The following is a 22,728-nucleotide window of genomic DNA, read 5'->3' as shown; positions in this document are numbered from 1 at the left end:
GCACAGAAATTATTCATCAACATGTGTTGATCACATTTTTACTAACGCTGCAGATATTTGCTTTAAAGGAGTATCCAAATCCATAGGATGTAGTGATCACAATATAATAACCATATCTAGGAAAACCAAAGTTCCTAAGGTTGGGCCTAATATACTGTATAAGAGGTCATACAAGAAGTTTTGTAGTGATTCATATGTTGATGATGTGAATAATATTTGCTGGTCTGTGGTGTGTAATGAGGAGCAACCAGACGCTGCACTTGACGCATTTATGAAACTACTTATTCCAGTAACTGAAAAACACGCACCCATTAAGAAAATGACTGTAAAAACGGTTAAATCTCCTTGGATTGATGAGGAATTAAAAAATTGTATGGTTGAGAAGGATGAGGCAAAAGGTATGGCAGTTAAGTTAGGCAGCCCAACTGATTGGCAAACATACTGCAAACTAAGAAATAGTGTGACTAAACTAAATAAAAATAAAAATAAACGACACTATGAAAGAAAGATAAATTATATAAAGAATGTTAGTAAAAAGCTTTGGGGCACCTTAAATTAAATGTGGGAAAAAAGCCAACTCAGCTCCTTCATTTATTGAATCAGATGGCTCATTCATCACAAAGCCCACTGATATTGCACACTACTTGAATTACTTTTTCTTTGGCAAGATAAGCAAACCTAGGGATGATATGCCAGCAACAAACGCTGACACTACCCATCCAAGTATATAAAACCAAATTATGAAAGACAAGAATTGTACTTTTGAATTCCATAAAGTCAGTGTGGAAGAGGTGTAAACCTTATTTTTGTCTATCAACAATGACAAGCCAGCAGGGTCTGACAATCTAGACGGAAAATTACTGAGGATAATAGCAGACGATTTTCCCACTCCTATTTGCCACATCTTCAAATTAAGCCTACTAGAGAGTGTGTGCCCTCAGGCCTGGAGGGAAGCTACAGTCATTCCGCTACCCAAGAATAGTAAAGCCCCCTTGCTGGCTCAAATAGCCTGTTACCAACCATTAGTAAACTTCTGGAAAAAAATGGTGTTTGACCAGATACAATGCTATTTTACAGTAAACAAATTGACAACAAAATTTCAGCATGCTTATAGGGAAGAACACTCAACAAGCAGAGCACTTACACCAATGACTGATGATTGGCTGAGAGAAATTGATGATAAAATGATTGTGGAGGATGTCTTGTTAGACATCAGTGCAGCTTTTGACATTATTGATCATAGTCTGCTGCTGGAAAAACGTATATGTTATGGATTTACACCCCCTGCTCTAATGTGGATAAAGAGTTACTTGTTTAACATAACACAGAGGGTGTTCTTTAATTTAAGCCTCTGAAATATAATCCAGTTAGAATCAGGAATTCCCCAGGGTAGCTGTTTAGGTCCCTTGCTTTTTTACATTTTTACTAACAACTGACCACTGACTTTGAGTAAAGCCAGAGTTTCTATGTATGTGGATGACTCAACACTATACACGTCAGCTACTACAGTGACTGAAATGACTGCAACGCTCAACAGGACGTTACTGTGTTTCTAACTGACAATGAATGGGCAACACAAACCAAAAATAAACTGATCATTTTGCAGAACTTCAAAATTGAATTTAAATTAACTGAATGATGAGGATGAAGAAGGTGTTTGAATTTAGAACAATAGTGTAAAAATTGCTATTCCTCTGTCCTGCACGGACACATCCGGGAAAATACACTTGTTTTTTTGTTACTACTCATCAGTATTACTTACTAAAACTTTTGTTACACTAAGGTTTTAATTCTAAGAAAAACTTAGACTACAATTAGGGTGTGGAAATTTTAGGATTATTTTGTAGCCTACTCCCAACCTGTCTTGTTGTACAGCACCCGAGTAGCACAGCGGTCTAAGACACTGCATCACAGTGCAAACTGCGTTGCTACAGACGCTGGTTCAATATTCGTGATGGCCTTCACCAAGAGGTGATGGTTCTCTCGCTCTGAAAACAGAAATAAGTCATTCTAAATAACAAACTGGCTATATTTACAAATTAGCAATAATGTCTCACCACATGTTCATGGGGTGAATGTCCTTTTTCTCACTCACTTTAGGTCATTTGAAAATGAAATTATCTCAAAAATATTGTTATTTTTTATTCAAGCCATAGAAAGTTGGTTGCAATTTAAGTTTAGTCCACCAGAAAAGACAGAACAAATAATACAACAAATATTGTGGTTAAAACCTTTACTTAATACCCATCCCATCCGGGATCCTCCTCATCAAAAAAGCTGACTAGCATAGCCTAGCCTAACGGGACAGGGATATCATATAATATAATTTTCATGAAATCACAAGTCCAATACAGCAAATGAAAGATAAACATCTTGTGAATCCAGCCATCATTTCCGATTTTTAAAATGTTTTACAGCGAAAACACTATGTATTTCTATTAGCTAACCACAATAGCCAAAGACTCCGCATATTTTCACCATGTTTCTACCGCATAGGTAGCTATCACAAAACCGACCAAATAGAGATATAATTAGTCACTAACCAAGAAACAACTTCATCAGATGACAGTCTTATAACATGTTATACAATAAATCTATGTTTTGTTCGAGAATGTGCATATTTGAGGTATAAATCATAGTTTTACATTGCAGCTACCATCAAAAATATCACCAAAGCAGCCAGAATAATTACAGAGTGCAACGTAAAATACCTAAATACTCATCATAAAACATTTATGAAAAATACATGGTGTACAGCAAATGAAAGATATACATCTTCTGAATCCAGCCAATATTTCAGATTTTTTAAGTGTTTTACAGCGAAAACACAATATAGCATTATATTAGCTTACCACAATAGCCAAACACACAAACGCATTTATTCACCGCATAGATAGCATTCGCAAAAACCAGCAAAAGATATAAAATGAATCACTAACCTTGAACAACTTCATCAGATGACAGTCTTATAACATCAGGTTATACAATACACTTATTTTTTGTTCGAAAATGTGCATATTTAGAGCTGCAAACCGTGGTTATACATTGTGAAAATGTAGCAAAATTTCCCCAGAATGTCAGGAGCTATTTTGGACACTCACCTAATCTGACCAAAGAACTCATCATAAACTTTACTAAAAAATACATGTTGTACAGCAAATGAAAGATACACTGGTTCTTAATGCAACCGCCGTGTTATATTTTTAAAAATAACTTTACCATAACAAACAGCTTGCGAGACAGCGCCCGCCAAAACGGCGGAGAATAGAAATAACATTTTCTACAAAAATACGAAATAACATCATAAATTGTTCTTACTTTTGCTGAGCTTCCATCAGAATCTTGTACAAGGAGTCCTTGGTCCAGAATAAATTGTTGTTTGGTTTTAGAATGTCCTTTTCTCCTGTCGAATTCGCGCCACACTGCTAGCCAATGTTGATGACGTTCCCAGTTTCTCTAGACGCAAAGAACGGAAAACTCCAGAAGTCCCAATAAACGTTGAATAATCTGATAAAACTCAGTTGAAAAAACATACTTTACGATGTTATTATCACATGTATCAAATAAAATCAGAGCCGGAGATATTAGCCGTGTATACCGAACGCTTATCAGAAGACAATATGGAGGTGCTTTGCACGCCTAGGTAGAGAAAGGAAATTCCTGACCTGCCACTCCAAAAGCTCTTGTTTGACCTCAGATCAAGCTAGACACCCCATTCCACCTTCCACTGCCTGTTGACATCTAGTGGAAGGCGTATGAAGTGCATGCATTTCGATAAATATAAGCCAGTTGAATAGGCAGGCCCTGGAACAGAGTCTCGTTTTCAGATTTTTCACTTCCTGTATGCAAGTTTGATGCAAAATGAGTTCTGTTTTACTTACAGATATAATTCAAACACTTTTAGAAACTTGAGAGTGTTTTCTATCCAATAGTAATAATAATATGAATATTGTGTGATCTAAAATAGAGTACGAGGTAGTTTAATTTGGGCACGATTTTTTCCAAAGTGAAAATAGCGCCCCCCTATTGACAAGAAGATTTAAACTAAAATATACTAATTGATATAAAAAAAACGTTATCAATTAGAACCTTTAACATATGGAATGGGGAAAGTATTATTATTAACCCTGTTTATCACAAGCATACAGGCTGTGAATTATTCTGCAAACAACATTTCTAGGATGGGCTATTAGCAGGACAATATATATTGGTCATATCGGTCATGGCTCCTGAGTGGCCAGTGGTCTAAGGCACTGCATCTCAGTGCAAGAGGTGTCACTACAGTCCCTGTTTCGAATCCAGGCTGTATCACATCTGACCATGATTGGGAGTCCCATAAGGTTGGCCCAGCGTCGTGTGGGTTAGGGGAGGGTTTGACCGGCCGGGATGTTCTTGTTCAAAACATAGGCACGGTGGGCTTTTGGTTTCTCTCCCTCTAAAAACAGAAATAAATATTTTGGCCATTATAAATATTATTTTGGCCTTTAACCACTGATTTACGGTTATTTGAAAACAAAATAATAGTTATTTTTTAAACAAGGACTTGAAAACGAGATTTGCGAACTCTGCAAACAACGTTTCCAGTCCGAGAATGAGAAGGGTAAATGAGTGTAATTAATACATTTGTTCAATACATTGGAATACAAAATAAGTCATTATTATCGGGAATCAAGGTAAGACCCAGATGCAGACACGTTGAATTGACATTTAATATACCAACAGGGGCAGGCAATAGACAGGTCAAGGCAGGCAGGGGTCAGTAAACCAGAGGTGGGGCAACGGTACCGGACAGCAGACAGGCTCAGGGTCAGGGTAGACAGAGGTCAACAATCCAGAGGTGGGGTGGTACAGGTCGGCAGGCAGGGTCAGGGGCAGGCAGAGTAGTCAGGCAGGCGGGCTCAGATTCAGGACAGCCAAGGGTCAAAACCAGGAGGGCGAGAAAAAGAGAGACTGGGAAAAGCAGGAGCTGATAACAAAAACGCTGGTTGACTTGACAAACAAGATGAACTGGCAACGGAGAAACAGAGAACACAGATATAAATACACAGGGGATAAGTGGGGAAGATGAGTGACACCTGGAGGGGGGTGGAGACAATCACAAGGATGGGTGAAACAGTTCAGGTCGTGACAGTATCCCCCCTCTAGGGACGCCACCTAGCGTCCTGACTGGGCGCACACCTGGTTGAGCGGGGTGCCGGCACTGGAATTCAGAGATGAGGCCTGCGTCCAGGATGTCCCTAGTGGAGACCCAGCACCTCTTTTCCGGGCCATAACCCTCCCAGTCAACCAGGTACTGGAATCCCCTGCCCCGAGGTCGAACCTTCAGGAGGCGTCTCACCATGTACGCCGGTCGGCTATCGATGAGACAGGGGAGAAGGGTGGGCCTGGAAACAGGAGACAAGGGACAGTCAGACATGGTTTTAACTCTAGACACAGAAAAGGTCGGGAAAATACGGCGGGTACGGGGCAACAGAGGACGTGCAGCAGAGGGGCTAATGATCTTGGAGCAGGGAAAAAAGTCTTGGCTTCCAGGGTAGTAGCAGCGTGACCTTGACCTTCTTGGATACCGATTGGTGTTGTGGAAACGAAGTGGCCTGGGCAATACCGAACCGCTCCCGGAGGTCCTGGTACTCTGCAGAGCTGGCGGGGAGGTCCGGGGCAATTTCCAAGCCCCCAGGAAGGCGTCCCGGGGCAGGCAGAACTGACTTCTGGCAATGAGTGTGGCAGGATGGGCTCCAGCCCATGATGGCACCAGTAGCCCAGTCAATGGAGGGATTGTGTTGCTGGAGCCAAGAGAATCCCAATACCACGGGAACCTGCGGAGACTCAATCAGCAGGAATTGGATCGTCTCGCTGTGGTTCCCAGACACTCGTCGGTTGACGGGGGTGTTCTGGTGGGTGACCCGGCCTATAGAGCGCCCGTCCAGCACTCTAACACCCATGGTAATGGAGAGGGGTTGAGTGGGGATGCCCAGCTCGGACGCCAGGGTAACGTCCATGAGACTTACTTCGGCCCCCGAGTTGATAAGTACCTGGAGAGACTTGGCCTGGTCGCCGCAGGATGGCACGGAGAGGGTGGTGAGCAAGGGGAGACAAAAAATTATGTTTAAGGCTCACCAGAGTACTCACTGCAATGAATGAGCAAGGTTTCTTGAAGGGACAGGTAGACACATAATGACCAGCAGTACCGCAATACAGACAACTCTGGGTCTCAAGTCTGGGTACGCGTTCGGCTGGAGACAGCCTAGCCCTGCCGAGCTGCATTGGCTCGGGAAGAGGTGAATTGGCAGTCTCCGGAGGCTCTTGGAGGGACTCGGGTAAGCTTGGATCCACTCTGGGACGTAGACGCCGGGGACTTCCAGTGTTCATCAGATGCAAGGTGGGATCCCTGAGTGAGTGTTGGAACTGCAATCGGACCTCTTCTCCCTCCTACATTCCCGTACCCGACCATTGATCCGAATGGTTAAAGCGATGAGTGAGTCGAGATCCGTCGGAAGTTCTCAGACTGCCATCTCATCTTTTGCCTCCAATAATCCGTGCAGGAACGTGTCGAACAGTGCTTCCGGGTTCCTGGTACCCTCCGCTGCTAGCGTGCAGAACTCCACCGCATACTCTGTCACACTGAGGGTGTCCTGCCGAAGCTGGTGTAACTTCTGGGCAGCCTCTCTCCCGGACACCAGAGCCTCAAACTTTTCCCACCTCCACCACGAATCCCTCCAGACTGAGGCAGATGGCGAATTGTTGCTCCCACACCGCTGTGGCCCAGGCGAGTGCCCTCCCAGACATCAGCGTAATAATGTACGTAATCTTTGAGAGGTCCGAGGAGAACGAAGAAGGCTGCAACTCGAAAATGAGGGAGCACTGGGAGAGAAAGGCCCGGCAGATTCTGGAATCTCCATTGTAGCACTTCGGGGGGGTAAACGGGGTTCCCGGGTAACCGGGGTGACGGTGCTGCTACCAGCCGGGTTACTGAGGGGCTGGGAGGTTGCTGTTGTGGTAGGCTGCCTGGTAGGCAACCCACAGAATTGCTCCCGCAATGCGGCCAATGCTAGGTCATGACGTTCGGCCAAGTCCTGGAACTCTTCCATCAAACTGCAAAGCAACTCCTCGTGTCTACTAATGATGGCTCCTTGGGAGGAGATGGCGTTGCGGAGCTGGTCCAAGTCTGCTGGGTCAGTCATTGCCAGTTCATGCTATCAGGTTTCAGGTAAGACCCAAGTGCATACTGTGTAGAAGTAACCATGTTTATTGTAACAACAGGGGCAGGCAAAGAACAGGTCAAGGTAGGCAGGGGTCGATAATCCAGAGTAGCAGGGCAAAGGTACAGGACGGCAGGCAGGCCCTGGGTCAGGTCAGTCAGAGGTTGGTAGTAAGAGAGAGACTGGAAAAAGCAGGAGCTGAGACACAAAACATTGATAGGTTTGAACAAACAAGACGAACTGGCACAGACAGAAAACACAGGTATAAATACCCAGGGGATAAATGGGGAAGATGGGCGACACCTGGAGGGGGGTGGAGACAAGCACAAGGACAGGTGAAACAGATCAGGGCGTGACAATACTTAATGAGTTCTTCCTCAAAGAAATCTCGAGCCATGATACCTGAAAAAGGAGGCAACAGTGAATTATTGTGGAACACAAAGCAGTCCGTGAGGTGTAGGCTACAATATCTTATGTACCTTTTGCTTTGTAAATAGCTAAACTTACCATCAAAAATCAAATATGGGCCTGGTCCCTGGCGAGAAATTGCCCCCCACACATAGAGTTTGAGGGGATGCTTGGGACTCTGCTTGCTTGATATTCTTCTTTTTTTCTGTATCAATTTTGAGTAAATTGCTCAGGGGCCACGGTTGATTCGTCTGTGAAGATGGCGTCATTGAATGTCTCGCCAGCTTTGATCCATGCCTGGGCCTGCAGGACACAAGTTCTTTGTTTGTCAGACGAACCATTGGGTTGAAACTACAGAACAATACAAAACAAGAGAACACATAGGTTAAAGTTCTGAAAAAAATTAATACGTACCTATACATTACAAATTCAAAAGTTTGGGGTCACTTAGAAATGTCCTTGTTTTGAAAGAAAAGCTAATTTTTTGTCTAGTAAAATAACATAAAATAGATCAGAAATACAGTGTAGACATTGTTAATGTTGTAAATGACTACTGTAGCTAAAAAAGGCTGATTTTATATGGAATATCTACATAGGCGTACAAAGGCCCATTATCAGCAACCATCACTCCTGTGTTCCAATGAAATTTAGCTAATCCAAGTTTATAATTTTAAAAGGCTAATTGATCATTAGAAAACCCTTTTGCAATTATGTTAGCACAGCTGAAACTGTTGTCCTGATTAAAGAAGCAATAAAACTGGCCTTCTTTAGACTAGTTGAGTATTTTTGAATTTGTATTCCTATTTATTATGGATCCCCATTAGCTGCTGCCGAAGCAGCAACTGCTCTTCCTGGGGTCCAGCAAAATTAAGGCAGTTTATACAATTAAATTTTTTTACAATACATTCACAGATTTCACAACACACAGTGTGCCCTCAGGCCCCTACTCCACCACTACCACATATATACAGTACTAAATCCATGTGTATGCATAGTGCGTGTGTTATCGTATGTGTGTGTGTATGCATGTGTCTGTGCCAATGTTTGTGTTGCTTCACATTCCCCGCTGTTCCATAAGTTTTTTTTAAATCTGTTTTTTAGTGAACGCGCTTCGTGACTTTGGAATTGTTTACCAAACGCGCTAACCAAAGTAGCTAATTGGACATAAATAACAGACATAATTGAACAAATCAAGCATTTATTGTGGACCTGGGATTCCTGGAAGTGCATTCGGATGAAGATCATCAAAGGTAAGGAAATATTTACCATGTAATTTCTGGTTTCTGTTGACTCCAACATGGCGGCTAATTTGACTAGTTCTGAGCGCTGTCTCAGATTATTGCATGGTTTGCTTTTTCCGTAAAGTTTTTTTGAAATCGGACACAGCGGTTGCATTAACCTCTCTAGGGTATGTGGGACAGTAGAGTCCCACCTCGTCAACAGCCAGTGAAACTGCAGGGCGCCAAATTCAAAACAATAGAAATCCCATAATTTAAATTCCTCAAGCATACAAGTATTTCATACCATTTTAAAGCTACACTTGTTGTAAATCCAGCCAAAGTGTCCGATTTCAAAAAGGTTTTACGACGAAAGCACCAAAAACGATTATGTTAGGTATGAGCCAAGTCAAGGAAAAAAACAGCCATTTTTCCAGCTAAAGAGAGCAGTAACAAAAAGCAGAAATAGAGATAAAATGAATCACTAACCTTTGATAATCTTCATCAGAAGACACTCATAGGACTTGTTACACAATACATATACAGTGGGGAGAAGAAGTATTTAACCTCTAACGAGCCTCTACCCCGGATCCGGGAGCACCCCCCACACAGATTAGCATCGCTAGCATAGCGTCACAATTAAATAGTAGCATCTAAATATCATTAAATCACAAGTCCAAGACACCTAATGAAAGATACAGATCCTGTGAATAAAGCCACCATTTCAGATTTTTAAAATGTTTTACAGGGAAGACACAATATGTAAATCTATTAGCTAAACACGTTAGCAAAAATCACCATTTTTCTTGTCCACCATTTTCTCTCAACACCAGTAGCTATCACCAATTCGGCTAAACTAAGATATTGATAGCCACTAACCAAGAAAAAACCTCATCAGATGACAGTCTGATAACATATTTATGGTATGGGATAGGTTTTGTTAGAAAAATGTGCATATTTCAGGTAGATGGCATAGGTTACAATTGCACCCACCGTCACAAATGGACTAGAATAACTACATAGAGCAACGTGTTTACCTACTTACTAATCATCAAACATTTCGTAAAAATACACAGCATACACTAATCGAAAGACACAGATCCTGTGAATACAGACAATATTTCAGATTTTCTAAGTGTCTTACAGCGAAAACACAATAAATCGTTATATTAGCATACCACATGTGCAAACATTACCAGAGCATTGATTCAAGCCAAAGAGAGCGATAACGTAATCATCGCCAAAATATATAAATTTTTTCACTAACCTTCTCAGAATTCTTCAGATGACACTCCTGTAACATCATATTACAACATACATAGAGAGTTTGTTCGAAAATGTGCATATTTAGCCACCAAAATCATGGTTAGACAATGACAAAAGTAGGTCAGCTGGTCAGAAAATGTCGTGCATCATATTAGACAGTGATCTAGTCTTATACATAAATACTCATAAACTTGACTAAAAAATACAGGGTGGACAGCGATTGATAGACAATTTAATTCTTAATACAATCGCAGAATTACATTTTTTTAATTATCCTTACTTTTCAATACAGGTTGCGCCAAGCGAAGCTATAGCAAACATAATGGCAGCATAAGCGTGTAACATATTTCGACAGAAACACGATTTATCATCATAAATTGTTCTTACTATGAGCTGTTCTCCCATCAGATTCTTGGGCAATGAATCCTTTCTTGGGTCTAATCTTCTTTTGGTCGAAAGATGTCCACTTGTCCGTCGAAATGCTCACTAACGTACGACCGGGACCCCGAAACGTGCCCAGAGCTTCAAAGTCTATTACAAAGCAATGCCTCAAAATCGCACTAAACGGATATAAATTGCTATAAAACGGTTTAAATTAACTACATTATGATGTTTCTAACACCTATAACGAGTAAAAACATGACCGACGCTATATTACTGGCTAAACCAAGACTTGGAAAAAGGCCAGTCAGATATCCTTCTTGCGTTGAGCGCAGACTCCAAAGGAATCCTACTTCCGGTCTTTGGTCATTTATAGAGCCTGTGAATGCGCAAAAGACTCCAATCAAATTGTCATCACTTACTGACATCTAGTGGAAGGCGTGGGCAGTGTTTGTATCTCATAGGATTAACAGAGACTTTAAAAACTGATCTGGAACCAGAGGCCAAGATGTCTAAATCTCACACACTGGGAGTAAAAGTGCTGTAGAATGAGTTCTGTTTTACTCAGAGACATAATTCAAACGACTATAGAAACTAGAGTGTTTTCTATCCAATAATAACAATAATATGCATATTGTACGAGCAAGAATTGAGTACAAGGCAGTTTAATCTGTAGAGTTAATTATGCTAATGCGAAATAGCACCCCCTATAGTTGCAAGAAGTTAATACACTGCCGATTTTGCAGGTTTTCCTACTTACAAAGCATGTAGAGGTCTGTAATTTTTTATCATAGGTACACTTCAACTGTGAGAGACGGAATCTAAAACAAAAATCCAGAAAATTACATTGTATGATTTTTAAGTAATTCATTTGCATTTTATTGCATGACATAAGTATTTGATCACCTACCAACCAGTAAGAATTCCAGCTCTCACAGACCTGTTAGTTTTTCTTTAAGAAGCCCTCCTGCTCGCCACTCATTACCTGTATTACCTGCACCTGTTTGAACTCGTTACCTGTATAAAAGACACCTGTCCACACAATCAAACAGACTCCAACCTCTCCCCAATGGCCAATACCAGAGAGCTGTGTAAGGACATCAGGGGTAAAATTGTAGACCTGCACAAGGCTGGGATGGGCTACAGAACAATAGGCAAGCAGCTTCTCTCACCACCTCTTGACAACCAGGGGAAGGTGTATGAAGTGTACGTAGACTTACGTTCATTGCCCATGTATAGGCATGAAGTTGAACAGAGCATCGATTTCTGACATTCCACTTCCTGGTCAGGAAATGTGCTGCAGAATGAGTTCTGTTTCACTCAGAGAAATAATTCAAACGGTTTTAGAAACTAGAGAGTGTTTTCTATCCAATAGTAATAATAATATGCATATTGTACGAGCAAAAATTGAGTACGAGGCCGTTTGAAATGGGCACGATTTAACTGGCTACTCAATACTGCCCCTTGCAGCCATAAGAAGTTAAACCTATTTGGTTAACTTTAGGTAAGTATGACAATCGGTTTGTATTGCTATTTAAAGCTTGCTGTTAGCTACCCAGCTGATGTTAGATGGCTGGCTAGCTAGCTAACATTACATGTATTAAGTGTGTGTAGTGATATTATGTCAGAATGCCATTTCGCATCTATTGTATAATAATGCTAAAATATTTGTATCTGGAATTTGTCTTTCAGCATCAGTAGAACATGCCTGACTCTCCTGAACCAGTCATACAAGGAGAATGGTCTAATGCCTCCTATCAAAAAGAGAGCTGGCCCAAGCCAGCAGCGCAGTCATCAACTACATGCACCATTTCTTCACCAACTACGGAATTGGGGAAACACGTGTGGACCTGAATTGTGATAACTACAGTGGCCAGAACAAGTTTGTGCTCTGGTATTTGATCACATGCAATACCAAGTTTGCCCCCGACTGGTGCTTCAGCCTCATCAAGCAGCGCTTCAGAAAGACCAGAGTGAACACTTTGTCTGAGATTGCTGGTGTTGTGAAGGACAGCACTGTGACAGGGGTCAACATCCCACAGCTGGTTGGACTGGAGGATGGTACGGTGCTGCCACAGATCAAGCAGTACAAGCACTTTAGGTGAAAATCCTTTTCATTGCATTGCATGAGATTATTCTTCTTATCTAAACTTGGGAAGTGAGTTGATCTTGTTCAGGGTTGTAATGTCTTCTGATTTTTGTTGTTGTTATTCCTTGTTTTACAGCTTCGATGCTCTGGAGCCTGTTGTTGTTGTCACCAAGGAGCGTTCAGACTTTCGGGACCAGGTTTCAGCTGCTGCGCAACGCTGACATCCGACCTCCCATAGATGGTCTGCTTGTACAAGCACCAGCTGGACTGGACACAGCTAGACAAACTTATCTTTTTGAGAAGATCAGGGAGTTTTGCGACAAAGAGGCTATGGACATCACATGCTCTGCACCAAAGTCAAGAGCAGGATAGAAACAGGCTGTCCAAATCTAGATTCCCTTGTTCATGTGTGGTTCGGACTTACCAGTTTTTCTATTTTTGTATTTATTATGGATCCCCATTAGCTGCTACCAAAGCAGCAGCTACTCTTCCTGGGGTCCAGCAAAATTAAGGCAGCTCATACACTTTTAAAACATTACAATACATTCACAGATTTCACAACACACTTTGTGCCCTCAGGCCCCTACTCCACCACTACCACATATCTACAGTACTAAATCCATGTGTATGTATAGTGCATATGTTATCGAATGTGTGTGTGTGTGTATGCATGTCTGTGCCAACATTTGTGTTGCTTCACAGTCCCCGCTGTTCCATAAGTTGTTTTATCTGTTTTTAATATTACAATTATACAATTTATAAGGCACGTATTTTGTATTTCTTACACTTGGATAATGAACTTTCAAAAAAGCTTTTCACATTCTCTACTGGTTGAAATTAAGTCTCTTGTGATGTGTCCTCAGATCAGTGCATATCTGAAACACACCTTTATTTGCCAAGGCAGAGTAAATGATCAGTGAATATATTCAATGTACAGGCTACACTGTGGGGATCTCATGCTTGGTAATAACTACATGCATACGACTTGCATCCTTGGCATAATAAAGTTATATAATATTCTACTAAATCCATAGGCTTCATTGGTGCCATTCAGACTGTTTTGAAGTTGATACTACCGACTACGATGGCTGAGGTTCATAGCTAGGTTCTGAACTAATATTTATACCAAACGTTTTAGGGTCCATACACAGATCGGCTACATACACTATGTCATGACGTTGGTCTATTTGGGTACAGCAAGCCCCATCCGCCTCTCCCTGCCTCTCCCTGCCCCTTACAACTACGCTGCTGTGGTCAGAGGGAGGTCGTAAATTCCTGAGTAGAAACCCTGCCACATAGCCACGCAGTATAGCAGAGGATACACATTCATAGAGAACAAAGGAATTTCTTCCACCTCACAGAACTTGAGGTACGAACAAATTTCATGTTCTGGAGAAAGTATAAAAGATCGGTGAAGAATCCAGCTAGGAACTGGTCCGTTTGTCACAACTTGGGAAGCTCATGGGAGACGGTGTGGCCACATTACCGTACCGCTGTTTATATAATAGCCTCAGATATTAGGTTTACATCTAATTGTTGTATAAGATGAATGAGTGAGTATGATACTGTTTGTATAATTGTGTAATATGATTTTGGACTGTTTAATGAAGAAAAATACAATTCCCTTTTGATTTGAACTAAATCAGAGGACTGCACCTGAGCCCAGTTAGGGTCAGACATCCTGGGACAGCCCCTTTTCTGCCATTCCGAATAAAACCCAACTTTGAGAAATTATCAGCAGACCGAGCTTACCTCAATTACGAGATGGCTGAAGGTTGCAGAACATTGCTGAATCTTTTAACCATACCACGTGGTTAAACTCTTAGACTATCGATACCGACAGAATAACAACAAGTCTTTGACATTAATTACTAGTCTGCAGCTAGGAACTCGGTATCATTGAACGCGAAGAACGACAACCCCCGAAACATCCACTCTATAACGAAACGAATGAATGTCACTCTGAACTATATCCTCTAACCAAGACAGAGAGAGAGAGACGGACAAAACTCTCCAACAGAAACAAACTTTTCACCAGCGATCAAGACGACACACTGAGCGTAAATATATATATTGATTGCAATTGTTCCCGAATGAGTGAGCCTTCATGTGCAAAGGATTAGCATTTCAATTGTTATAATTATGCATTTTGTAGTGTCTCATCTCAGTTGACCCCCACTTCCCTTTGGTCTAACAAGCCGCCATGCCGGTTTAGCCCACTAGGGCCGATTCTCCTATCATTTCTTGTAACCACATTTAATTTGTTTGTTTGTTTGTTTATGCATTTCTGTGAATTACTTAGTTAGTAATAAATAAATGATTTAAGACAATTGATGTATGGATGACTCATAGTGAAGACTGGGTTCGTGCAGATAACCAACAATTTACGACGTTTGGAATGAGACTAACGTGAGGTAAAATAAATAAAACATTAACCAGAAGACTATTGATCAGATATGAAAATATCTGAAAGGTTATATTGGGAAATTATAACTTTGTAATCTGAATACTTTCCTTGGTGCCCCGACTTCCTAGTTAATTACAGTTAAATGATTATTAATTTTAATCGCGTAAGACTAATTACAGGAATCTTTGATAAAAACTAAATCTTCAATTGAATGATAGTAAAGACACGACAACTACATGGCCAAAAGTACAGTTGACGTCAGAAGTTTACATACACCTTAGCCAAATACATTTCAACTCAGTTTTTCACAATTCCTGACATTTAATCCTAGTAAAAATTCCCTGACCCAGGGAGGTAAGTTAGGATCACCACTTTATTTTAAGAATGTAAAATGTCAGAACAATAGTAGAGAGAATGATTTATTTTATCTTTTATTTCTTTCATCACATTCCCAGTTGGTCAGAAGTTTACATACACTCAATTAGTATTTGGTAGCATTGCCTTTAAATTGTCAAACGTTTCGGGTAGCCTTCCACAAACTTCCCACAATAAGTTGGGTGAATTTTGGCCCATTCCTCCTGACAGAGCTGGTGTAACTGAGTCAGGTTTGTAGGTCTCCTTGCTCGCACACGCTTTTCAGTTCTGCCCACAAATTTTCTATGGGATTAAGGTCAGGGCTTTGTCATGGCCACTCCAACACCTTGACTTTGTTGTCCTTAAGCCATTTTGCTACAACTTTGGAAGTATGCTTGGGGTCATTGTCCATTTGGAAGACACATTTGCGACCAAGCTTTAACTTCAAGACTGATGTCTTGAGATGTTGCGTCAATATATCCACATAATTTTCCATCCTCATGATGCCATCTATTTTGTGAAGTGCACCAGTCACTCCTGCAGCAAAACACCCCCACAACATGATGCTGCCACCCCCGTGCTTCACGGTTGGGATGGTGTTCTTCGGCTTGCAAGCATCCCCCTTTTGCCTCCAAACATAACGATGGTCATTATGGCCAAACAGTTCTATTTTTGTTTTATCAGACCAGAGGACATTTCTCCAAAAAGTACGGCCTTTTTGTGGATGTACACACACAAACTCGTCTCCTTCCTGAGCGGTATGACGGCTGTGTGGTTCCATGCTGTTTATACTTATGTACTGTTTGTACAGATGAACGTGGTACCTTCAGGCATTTGGAAATTGCACCCAAGGATGAACCAGACTTGTGGAGGTCTACAATTTTTTTTCTGGGGTCTTGGCTTACTTTTTTGATTTTCCCATGTCAAGCAAAGAGGCACTGAGTTTGAAGGTAGACCTTGAACTACATACACAGGTTCAGCTCCAATTGACTCAAATTATGTCAATTAGCCTATCAGAAGCTTCTAAAACCATGACATAATTTTCTGGAATTTTCCAAGCTGTTTAAAGGCACAGTCAACTTAGTGTATGTTAACTTCTGACCCACTGGAATTGTGATACAGTGAATTATAAGTGAAATAATCTGTCTGTAAACAATTGTTGGAAAAATTACATCTCATGCACAAAGTAGATCTCCTAACCGACTTGCCAAAACTACAGTTTGTTAAAAATAAATGTATGGAGTGGTTGAAAAACAAATTTTAATGACTCCAACCTAAGAGTTTTTTCAAACTTCTGACTTCAAGTGTATGTGAACACCCCTTTCAAATGAGTGGATTCGGCTATTTCAACCACACCCGTTGCTGACAGGTGTATAAAAATCGAGCACAGTCATGCAATCTCCAAAGACAAACATCGGCAGTAGAATAGCCTTACTGAAGAGCTGTGACTTTTAACATGGCACAGGATGCCACCTTTCCAACAAGTCAGTTCGTCTAATTTCTGCCTTGCTAGAGCTGTTCCGGTCAACTGTGTGTTATTGTGAAGTGGAAACATCTAGGAGCAACAAAGGCTCAGCCACAAAGTGGTAGGCCACACAAGCTCACAGAATGGGACCGCCGAGGGCTGAAGTGCGAAAAGCGTAAAAATCATCTGTCCTCAGTTGCAACACCCACTACTGAGTTCCAAACTGCCTCTGGAAGCAAAGTCAGCAGAAGAACTGTTCGTCGGGAGGTTGATGAAATGGGTTTCCATGGCCGAGCAGCCACACACAAGCTTAAGATCACCATGCGCAATACCAAGCATCATGGTGTAAAGCTCGCCGCCATTGGACTCTGGAGCAGTGGAAATGTGTTCCCTGGAGTGATGAATCACACCTCACCATCTGGCAGTCCAACGGACGAATCTGGGTTTGGCGGATGCCAGAACTCTACCTGCCCGAATGCATAGTGCCAACTGTAGGGTTTGGTGGAGGATAAATAATGGTCTAGGGCTGCTTTTCATGTTTCGGGCTAGGCCCTTTAGTTCCAGTTAAGTGAAATCTTAACGGTAATGACATTCTAGACGATTCTGTGCTTCCAGCTTTGTGGCAACAACTTGGGTAGGCCCTTTCCTGTTTAGTGTGTAGATTGGAGGGAAATAAACTATTATCAATTTTAGAATAAGGCGTTAATAGTGGAAAAGGTCAAGGGGTCTGAATACTTTCCTAATGCACTGTAAACCAAATAATCTATTGATAAACTAAACAATGTTGTTTGCCTGCCGTGGCCTAATGCCAATAGTTCCAAATTATACAGCAAATAAAGGGGGTTATTGGCACTATAAAAAGGTGAACGGAGGGCGTATTCCAGGAAGACTTTCACACCCGTGCAGTTTTATGACAGGTCTGATAACAGGAAACATGCCATGCGCCAAGTAAATAAATCTCAATAATTTTGTACATGCGTAGACTTCAGAAATGGAACAAGCAGAAATTTAGAAATGGAATGGTTATAAATGAGGCACCAGGAAATTTTTGCCCAAAACCTAGTTGCCAGGAGGCAAGTGGATGTTCCAGCAAGAAGAAATATTACTCCGCTTAATATTCTTAAATATTTGTGTGTATATACCAAATGGGAAGAGAATAGAAGTGTGCTTCAGACAGTATTGAGCAAGAAAATAAACTAGATGACTTTAAAATACATTTTAATCAAGGTCTTTACAAAATCAAATCTTGATTAGAAAACAGATACTGAAAAACCAAATGTCTCTAAATGAGCACAACTGAAATCAGTCATTACGTTTTCAGAGCTCATGGAGCTTAAAACATTGAATAATATTCTGATGTATAATTGAAACTGCAATGTTCGAATTGTATTTTTTCTCCAAAAATAATCAATATCCTCTTTTCTTGTGTCTGGGTGTCTAAGTTGTACACTTCAGGGAAAACATGCCAATCAAAGTGATCAAGCACAAGACAATGTATGAACAAGAATACATTTTTACAAAAGATAAAATGGTAAATTGTCCAGATCCACCAATAAACTCTTCAGGGACTATAATCCCTTTATTAGACTGGCTGAAACTCCACCAACACTGACCAACACTTTTGGATGTGGCTACGCAAATAAAGCTTTTGATTATTTTTGCCACCAACGTAAGTAAAGTCTCAACAAAAAATAAATGTACCGAAAAAAATAAAAAAATAAAATCTTACTTCACCTACTAACAAAAGAAAAACATACTGCCATAACTTGCAGGAATGAAAAAAAGACCAAAGACAATAAAATGTCAAACTTTTAAAAAGAGAAAATAATCAATTATACAGTGTCCAACAAATCAGTTTGTGTCTCGCTGTGAGATCATCGGCGAGCAGGAGGGATCAGGAGCTGGGTAGCCGTCACAGAATCAGGAAAAAGGTTGTGATATGTCGGGAGAGGGACGTATGCCGCTGTGATCATTTTACCTGTGAAGAAAATTACAGTTAAGACAAATCATCTTCATAAACAATGACTCCATCACTGACAATTTACAGTCACCAGCCAGTTCATTAAGTACACCACGTCGGTCCCGAAAACTGATCGATCCTACATACAGTGAGTCACATTGCCGTGGCTTGCTATATAAAGCAATCAGGCAGGCATCCAGTTACTTTTGATTGAACGTTATAAAGGGCAAAACGAGGGCCTAAGAGACTGAGCGTTGTATGATCGTCGGTGCCAGGCGTACCGGATCCAGTATCTCAGAAACGGCCAGCCTCCTGGGATTTTCACACACGACAAAAGACAGCATGGCTTTTCTGGAGACAAAGGGGGGTGCGACAATACTAGATGGGTGTACCTAAAAAACTGTCCGGTGAGTGTATAATTGAGTAGCAGTCAGTCAGTTCTCTTACCTGCAAAATATCGACCATGTAATGCGTTTACTGCAGCCATGGCAGCAGGAATGGTTGGACATTTCACATACACGTTGCCCTAAAAATAAAAACAATAACTTTAATTTCTATTTAAGACTGCAACCGTTTCAAAACCATTCAACTATACTTAAGTCTCACTTCAGTGGAATTCTTATCGACGTATATGTGCACAACTCCTCCATGTTTGTTGCATTCCTCAATGACATCATGCTGAATGTCAACATCCCAGCCTGGGTCATCTTCACTGTAAAACCAGATAGGAAATCATCACCCACAAGGGACTAGTGATTGGGACCAGTATTTGGGAACAAATATCATTTTAAGGTCAAAGAAGTCTATAGTTTGTGTACTTTCATCAGCTGGCACCCCTTGGAATACAAAGATGCTGCATTGAACAACTAGATTAATAGTTCAATACTTACGACTGAGGGTTGAACATGTTAGACAGCTGGAAACAGTGTGTAGCTAGTGGCTGGGATGGCAAGTTCATAGCTGTATTCATGTTCATATTCATGTTCATGTTCATAGCAGGATTCATGGCAGCTAAAAAAAAAAAAAGTCAAAATACATCATATCACACTAAACTGAACTTTATTTATGTTTAATGTGCGTGTCAAGCCAGCCCAGTTCTGAAGCGATTCTCACAGACCAGCTCCTCGCATCATATCAACCAATCATAGTGTCTCACTGGCAAAATCAACAGATTCGATCAATGCCGGATAAAACCTGCCTTTTCCAAATACCTCAGAGAAAACCAGCCATGGCAGTCAGATGGGTTTGTCCAAATGATCATCCTTTTATTACCTGATACAGCAGCCATGGCACCAATAGCAATGGCCCCACTCATCTGTAGGGCTTGCTGTGCGGCTGGAGGAATTTGCAGTCCCGTGCCTGAAAGATATTGGGCTCGACATTTGTACTTGTTCACACTTTATAAATCGGTTCTGAAGTGAAACAGTACAGACATTTCAAGATTTTTTGTGAATACAGGCCCTGGGCTCTCAGGCTTTACCTTCAGCCAGTCTGGCCATGAGCTGCAGGCGCCCGGTGGTGCCTAGGTCAATGCCCGTCCTCTCCAGCTCGTCGCTGTCCAGGAATGAACTGGCGGTGGAGGCATCTGTGCGCTCCGTGACATGGCCCACCTTCATGGGCCGGCCGGCCAGCTCAAACCCGTTCAACTGCTCCAGGGCCTTCTTGGCACACTCTGCGTCCGAGAACTAGAGGACACAAATGCCATTTAAATGACTTTACATGCACACTAATCAGGGTTTATGCAGACAATTTTTTTTCTTAGGGGTGGATCAGCTTAATCTGATGAGGACAGAGGGCGCTGTGTTCACTTTGAGGGAAAAACGTGCCCAATTTAAACGGCCTCGTACTCAATTCTTGCTCGTATAATATGCATATTATTATTACTATTGGATAGAAAACACTCGTTTCTAAAACCGTTTGAATTTTGTCTGTGAGTAAAACAGAACTCATTTGGCAGCACACTTTCTGACCAGGAAGTGGAAAGTGTGAAAATTATGCTCTGTTCAAGGGCCTGCCTATAAATGGGCATGATACGTATGAGTATACATGCACGTCATACACCTTCCCCTAGATGTCAAGAGGAAGTGAGAGAAGAAATGAAGTGTTTATCTTGGTCTGAGGTGGAATATATCCTCTTGGCACGACGAGTCATCCATTTCCTGTTTTCTGGAGAGCGCGCAGATGGACCTGGAATTGCCTTCTGAAAAGCCGTCGTTATAGGGAACTACTATCTCCGGCTTTGATTTGATTTGATACATGTCACAATATCATCGTAAAGTATGTTTTTTCAATATAATTTTATTAGATTTTTGAAATTTATTCGGGACGTTAGGCGTGTTGCGTTGTATCCCTTTGTTCAGAAAGGAGAGCTTCGCGCCACTTGGCCAGTGTGCTTGCTAATTCAAGAGGGAAAAACGATGTTCTAAATCCAAACAACGACTGTTCTGGACAAAGGACCCCTTGTCCAACATTCTGATGGAAGATCACCAAAAGTAAGAAAGATTTTATGATGCTATTTCATACATCTGTCGAACTGTATACTAGTAGTTTTGCGCCCAGGTTTTGGCCACTCTCTCGCTATAACATAAGCCTTATGTCGTAATGAAGATATTTTTAGAATTCTAACACTGCGATTGCATTAAGAACTAATGGATCTATCATTTCCTATACAACATGTATTTTTTTGTAATGTTTATGAATAGCTATTTGGTCAGAATAGGTGAGAGTCTAATAGAAATATCCGCACATTCTGGGAAAAGGAAGCTACGTCAGCATAATGGATAACCACTGATTTCAGCTCTAAATATGCACATTGTCTAACAAAACATAAGTGTATGTATAACCTGATGTTATAGGACTGTCATCTGAGTTAGGTTTATGAAGGTTAGTGAAAATTAATATCTTTTGCTGGTTTATTCGCTAACGCTAACGTGCCTATTGCTATCGCTAACGTGCCTTGATGAATGAATGCGGTTGTGTGGTAGGCTATTGTAGTAAGCTAATATAATGCTATATTGTGTTTGCTGTAAAACACTTAAAAAATCTGAAAAATTGGCTGGATTCACAAGATGCTTGTCTTTCATTTGCTGTACACAATGCATTTTTCAGAAATGTTTTATGATGAGTATTTAGGTATTCCACGTTGGTCTCTGTAATTACTCTGGCTGCTATTTTTGACGGTAGCTGTGATGGTAGCTGCAATGTAAAACTGATTTATACCTCAAATATGCAAATTTTTCTAACAGAACATCGATTTATTGTATAACATGTTATGAGACTGTCATCTGATGAAGTTGTTTCTTGGTTAGTTTGGTTGGTTCTTGGTTAGTTAGGTTGGCTTTGTGCATGCTACCTGTGCTGTGAAAAAAATGTCTGTCCTTTGTATTTGGTGGTGAGCTAACATAAATATACGTGCTGTTTTCACTGTAAAACATTTTAAAAATCGGACATGTTGGCTGGATTCACAAGATGTGTACCTTTCATTTGCTGTATTGGACTTGTTAATGTGTGAAAGCTAAATACTTCTAAAAAATATATTTTGAATTTCGCGCTCTGCCTTTTCAGTGGAATGTGGGAGGAGTTCCGCTCGCGGAACGCCTGAGCAGTAAAGGTTAATATTGCAGAAAGATTGTTGCTTCCATCAATGTAATTGTCTGCATAATTTCCAATCCCCCATATACACTGCTCAAAAAAATAAAGGGAACACTTAAACAACACAATGTAACTCCAAGTCAATCACACTTCTGTGAAATCAAAGTGTCCCCTTAGGAAGCAACACTGATTGACAATAAATTTCACATGCTGTTGTGCAAATGGAATAGACAAAAGGGGGAAATTATAGGCAATTAGTAAGACACCCCCAAAAAAGGAATGGTTCTGCAGGTGGTGACCACACACCACTTCTCAGTTCCTATGCTTCCTGGCTGATGTTTTGGTCACTTTTGAATGCTGGCGGTGCTTTCACTCTAGTGGTAGCATGAGA

General features: G+C 41.1%; 1 protein-coding gene across 5 annotated transcripts in view; it reads right to left on the bottom strand.

Annotated features, from left to right (window-relative positions):
• Window positions 1-17,987: 17,987 nt before the first annotated feature.
• Window positions 17,988-22,728, bottom strand: part of LOC129839898 (RNA-binding protein 39-like) — a 34,939-nt gene continuing 30,198 nt past the window's right edge. For all 5 annotated transcript variants that reach the window (XM_055907624.1, XM_055907618.1, XM_055907633.1 and 2 more), the window contains 6 exons: window positions 20,227-20,431; window positions 20,019-20,105; window positions 19,637-19,757; window positions 19,353-19,458; window positions 19,194-19,272; window positions 17,988-18,764 (listed from right to left, as the gene is read on the bottom strand). In XM_055907624.1, coding sequence (XP_055763599.1) covers window positions 18,661-18,764; window positions 19,194-19,272; window positions 19,353-19,458; window positions 19,637-19,757; window positions 20,019-20,105; window positions 20,227-20,431 — 702 coding nt within the window. In that variant the 3' untranslated portion in view covers window positions 17,988-18,660. The remainder of the gene's footprint in view (window positions 18,765-19,193; window positions 19,273-19,352; window positions 19,459-19,636; window positions 19,758-20,018; window positions 20,106-20,226; window positions 20,432-22,728) is intronic.

The sequence above is a fragment of the Salvelinus fontinalis genome, chromosome 3 (genome assembly GCF_029448725.1).
Source record: "Salvelinus fontinalis isolate EN_2023a chromosome 3, ASM2944872v1, whole genome shotgun sequence".
Classification (NCBI taxonomy): Eukaryota; Metazoa; Chordata; class Actinopteri; order Salmoniformes; family Salmonidae; genus Salvelinus; species Salvelinus fontinalis.
Note: the sequence above shows the minus strand (reverse complement) of the source record. Positions and strands in the feature narration are given on the sequence as shown.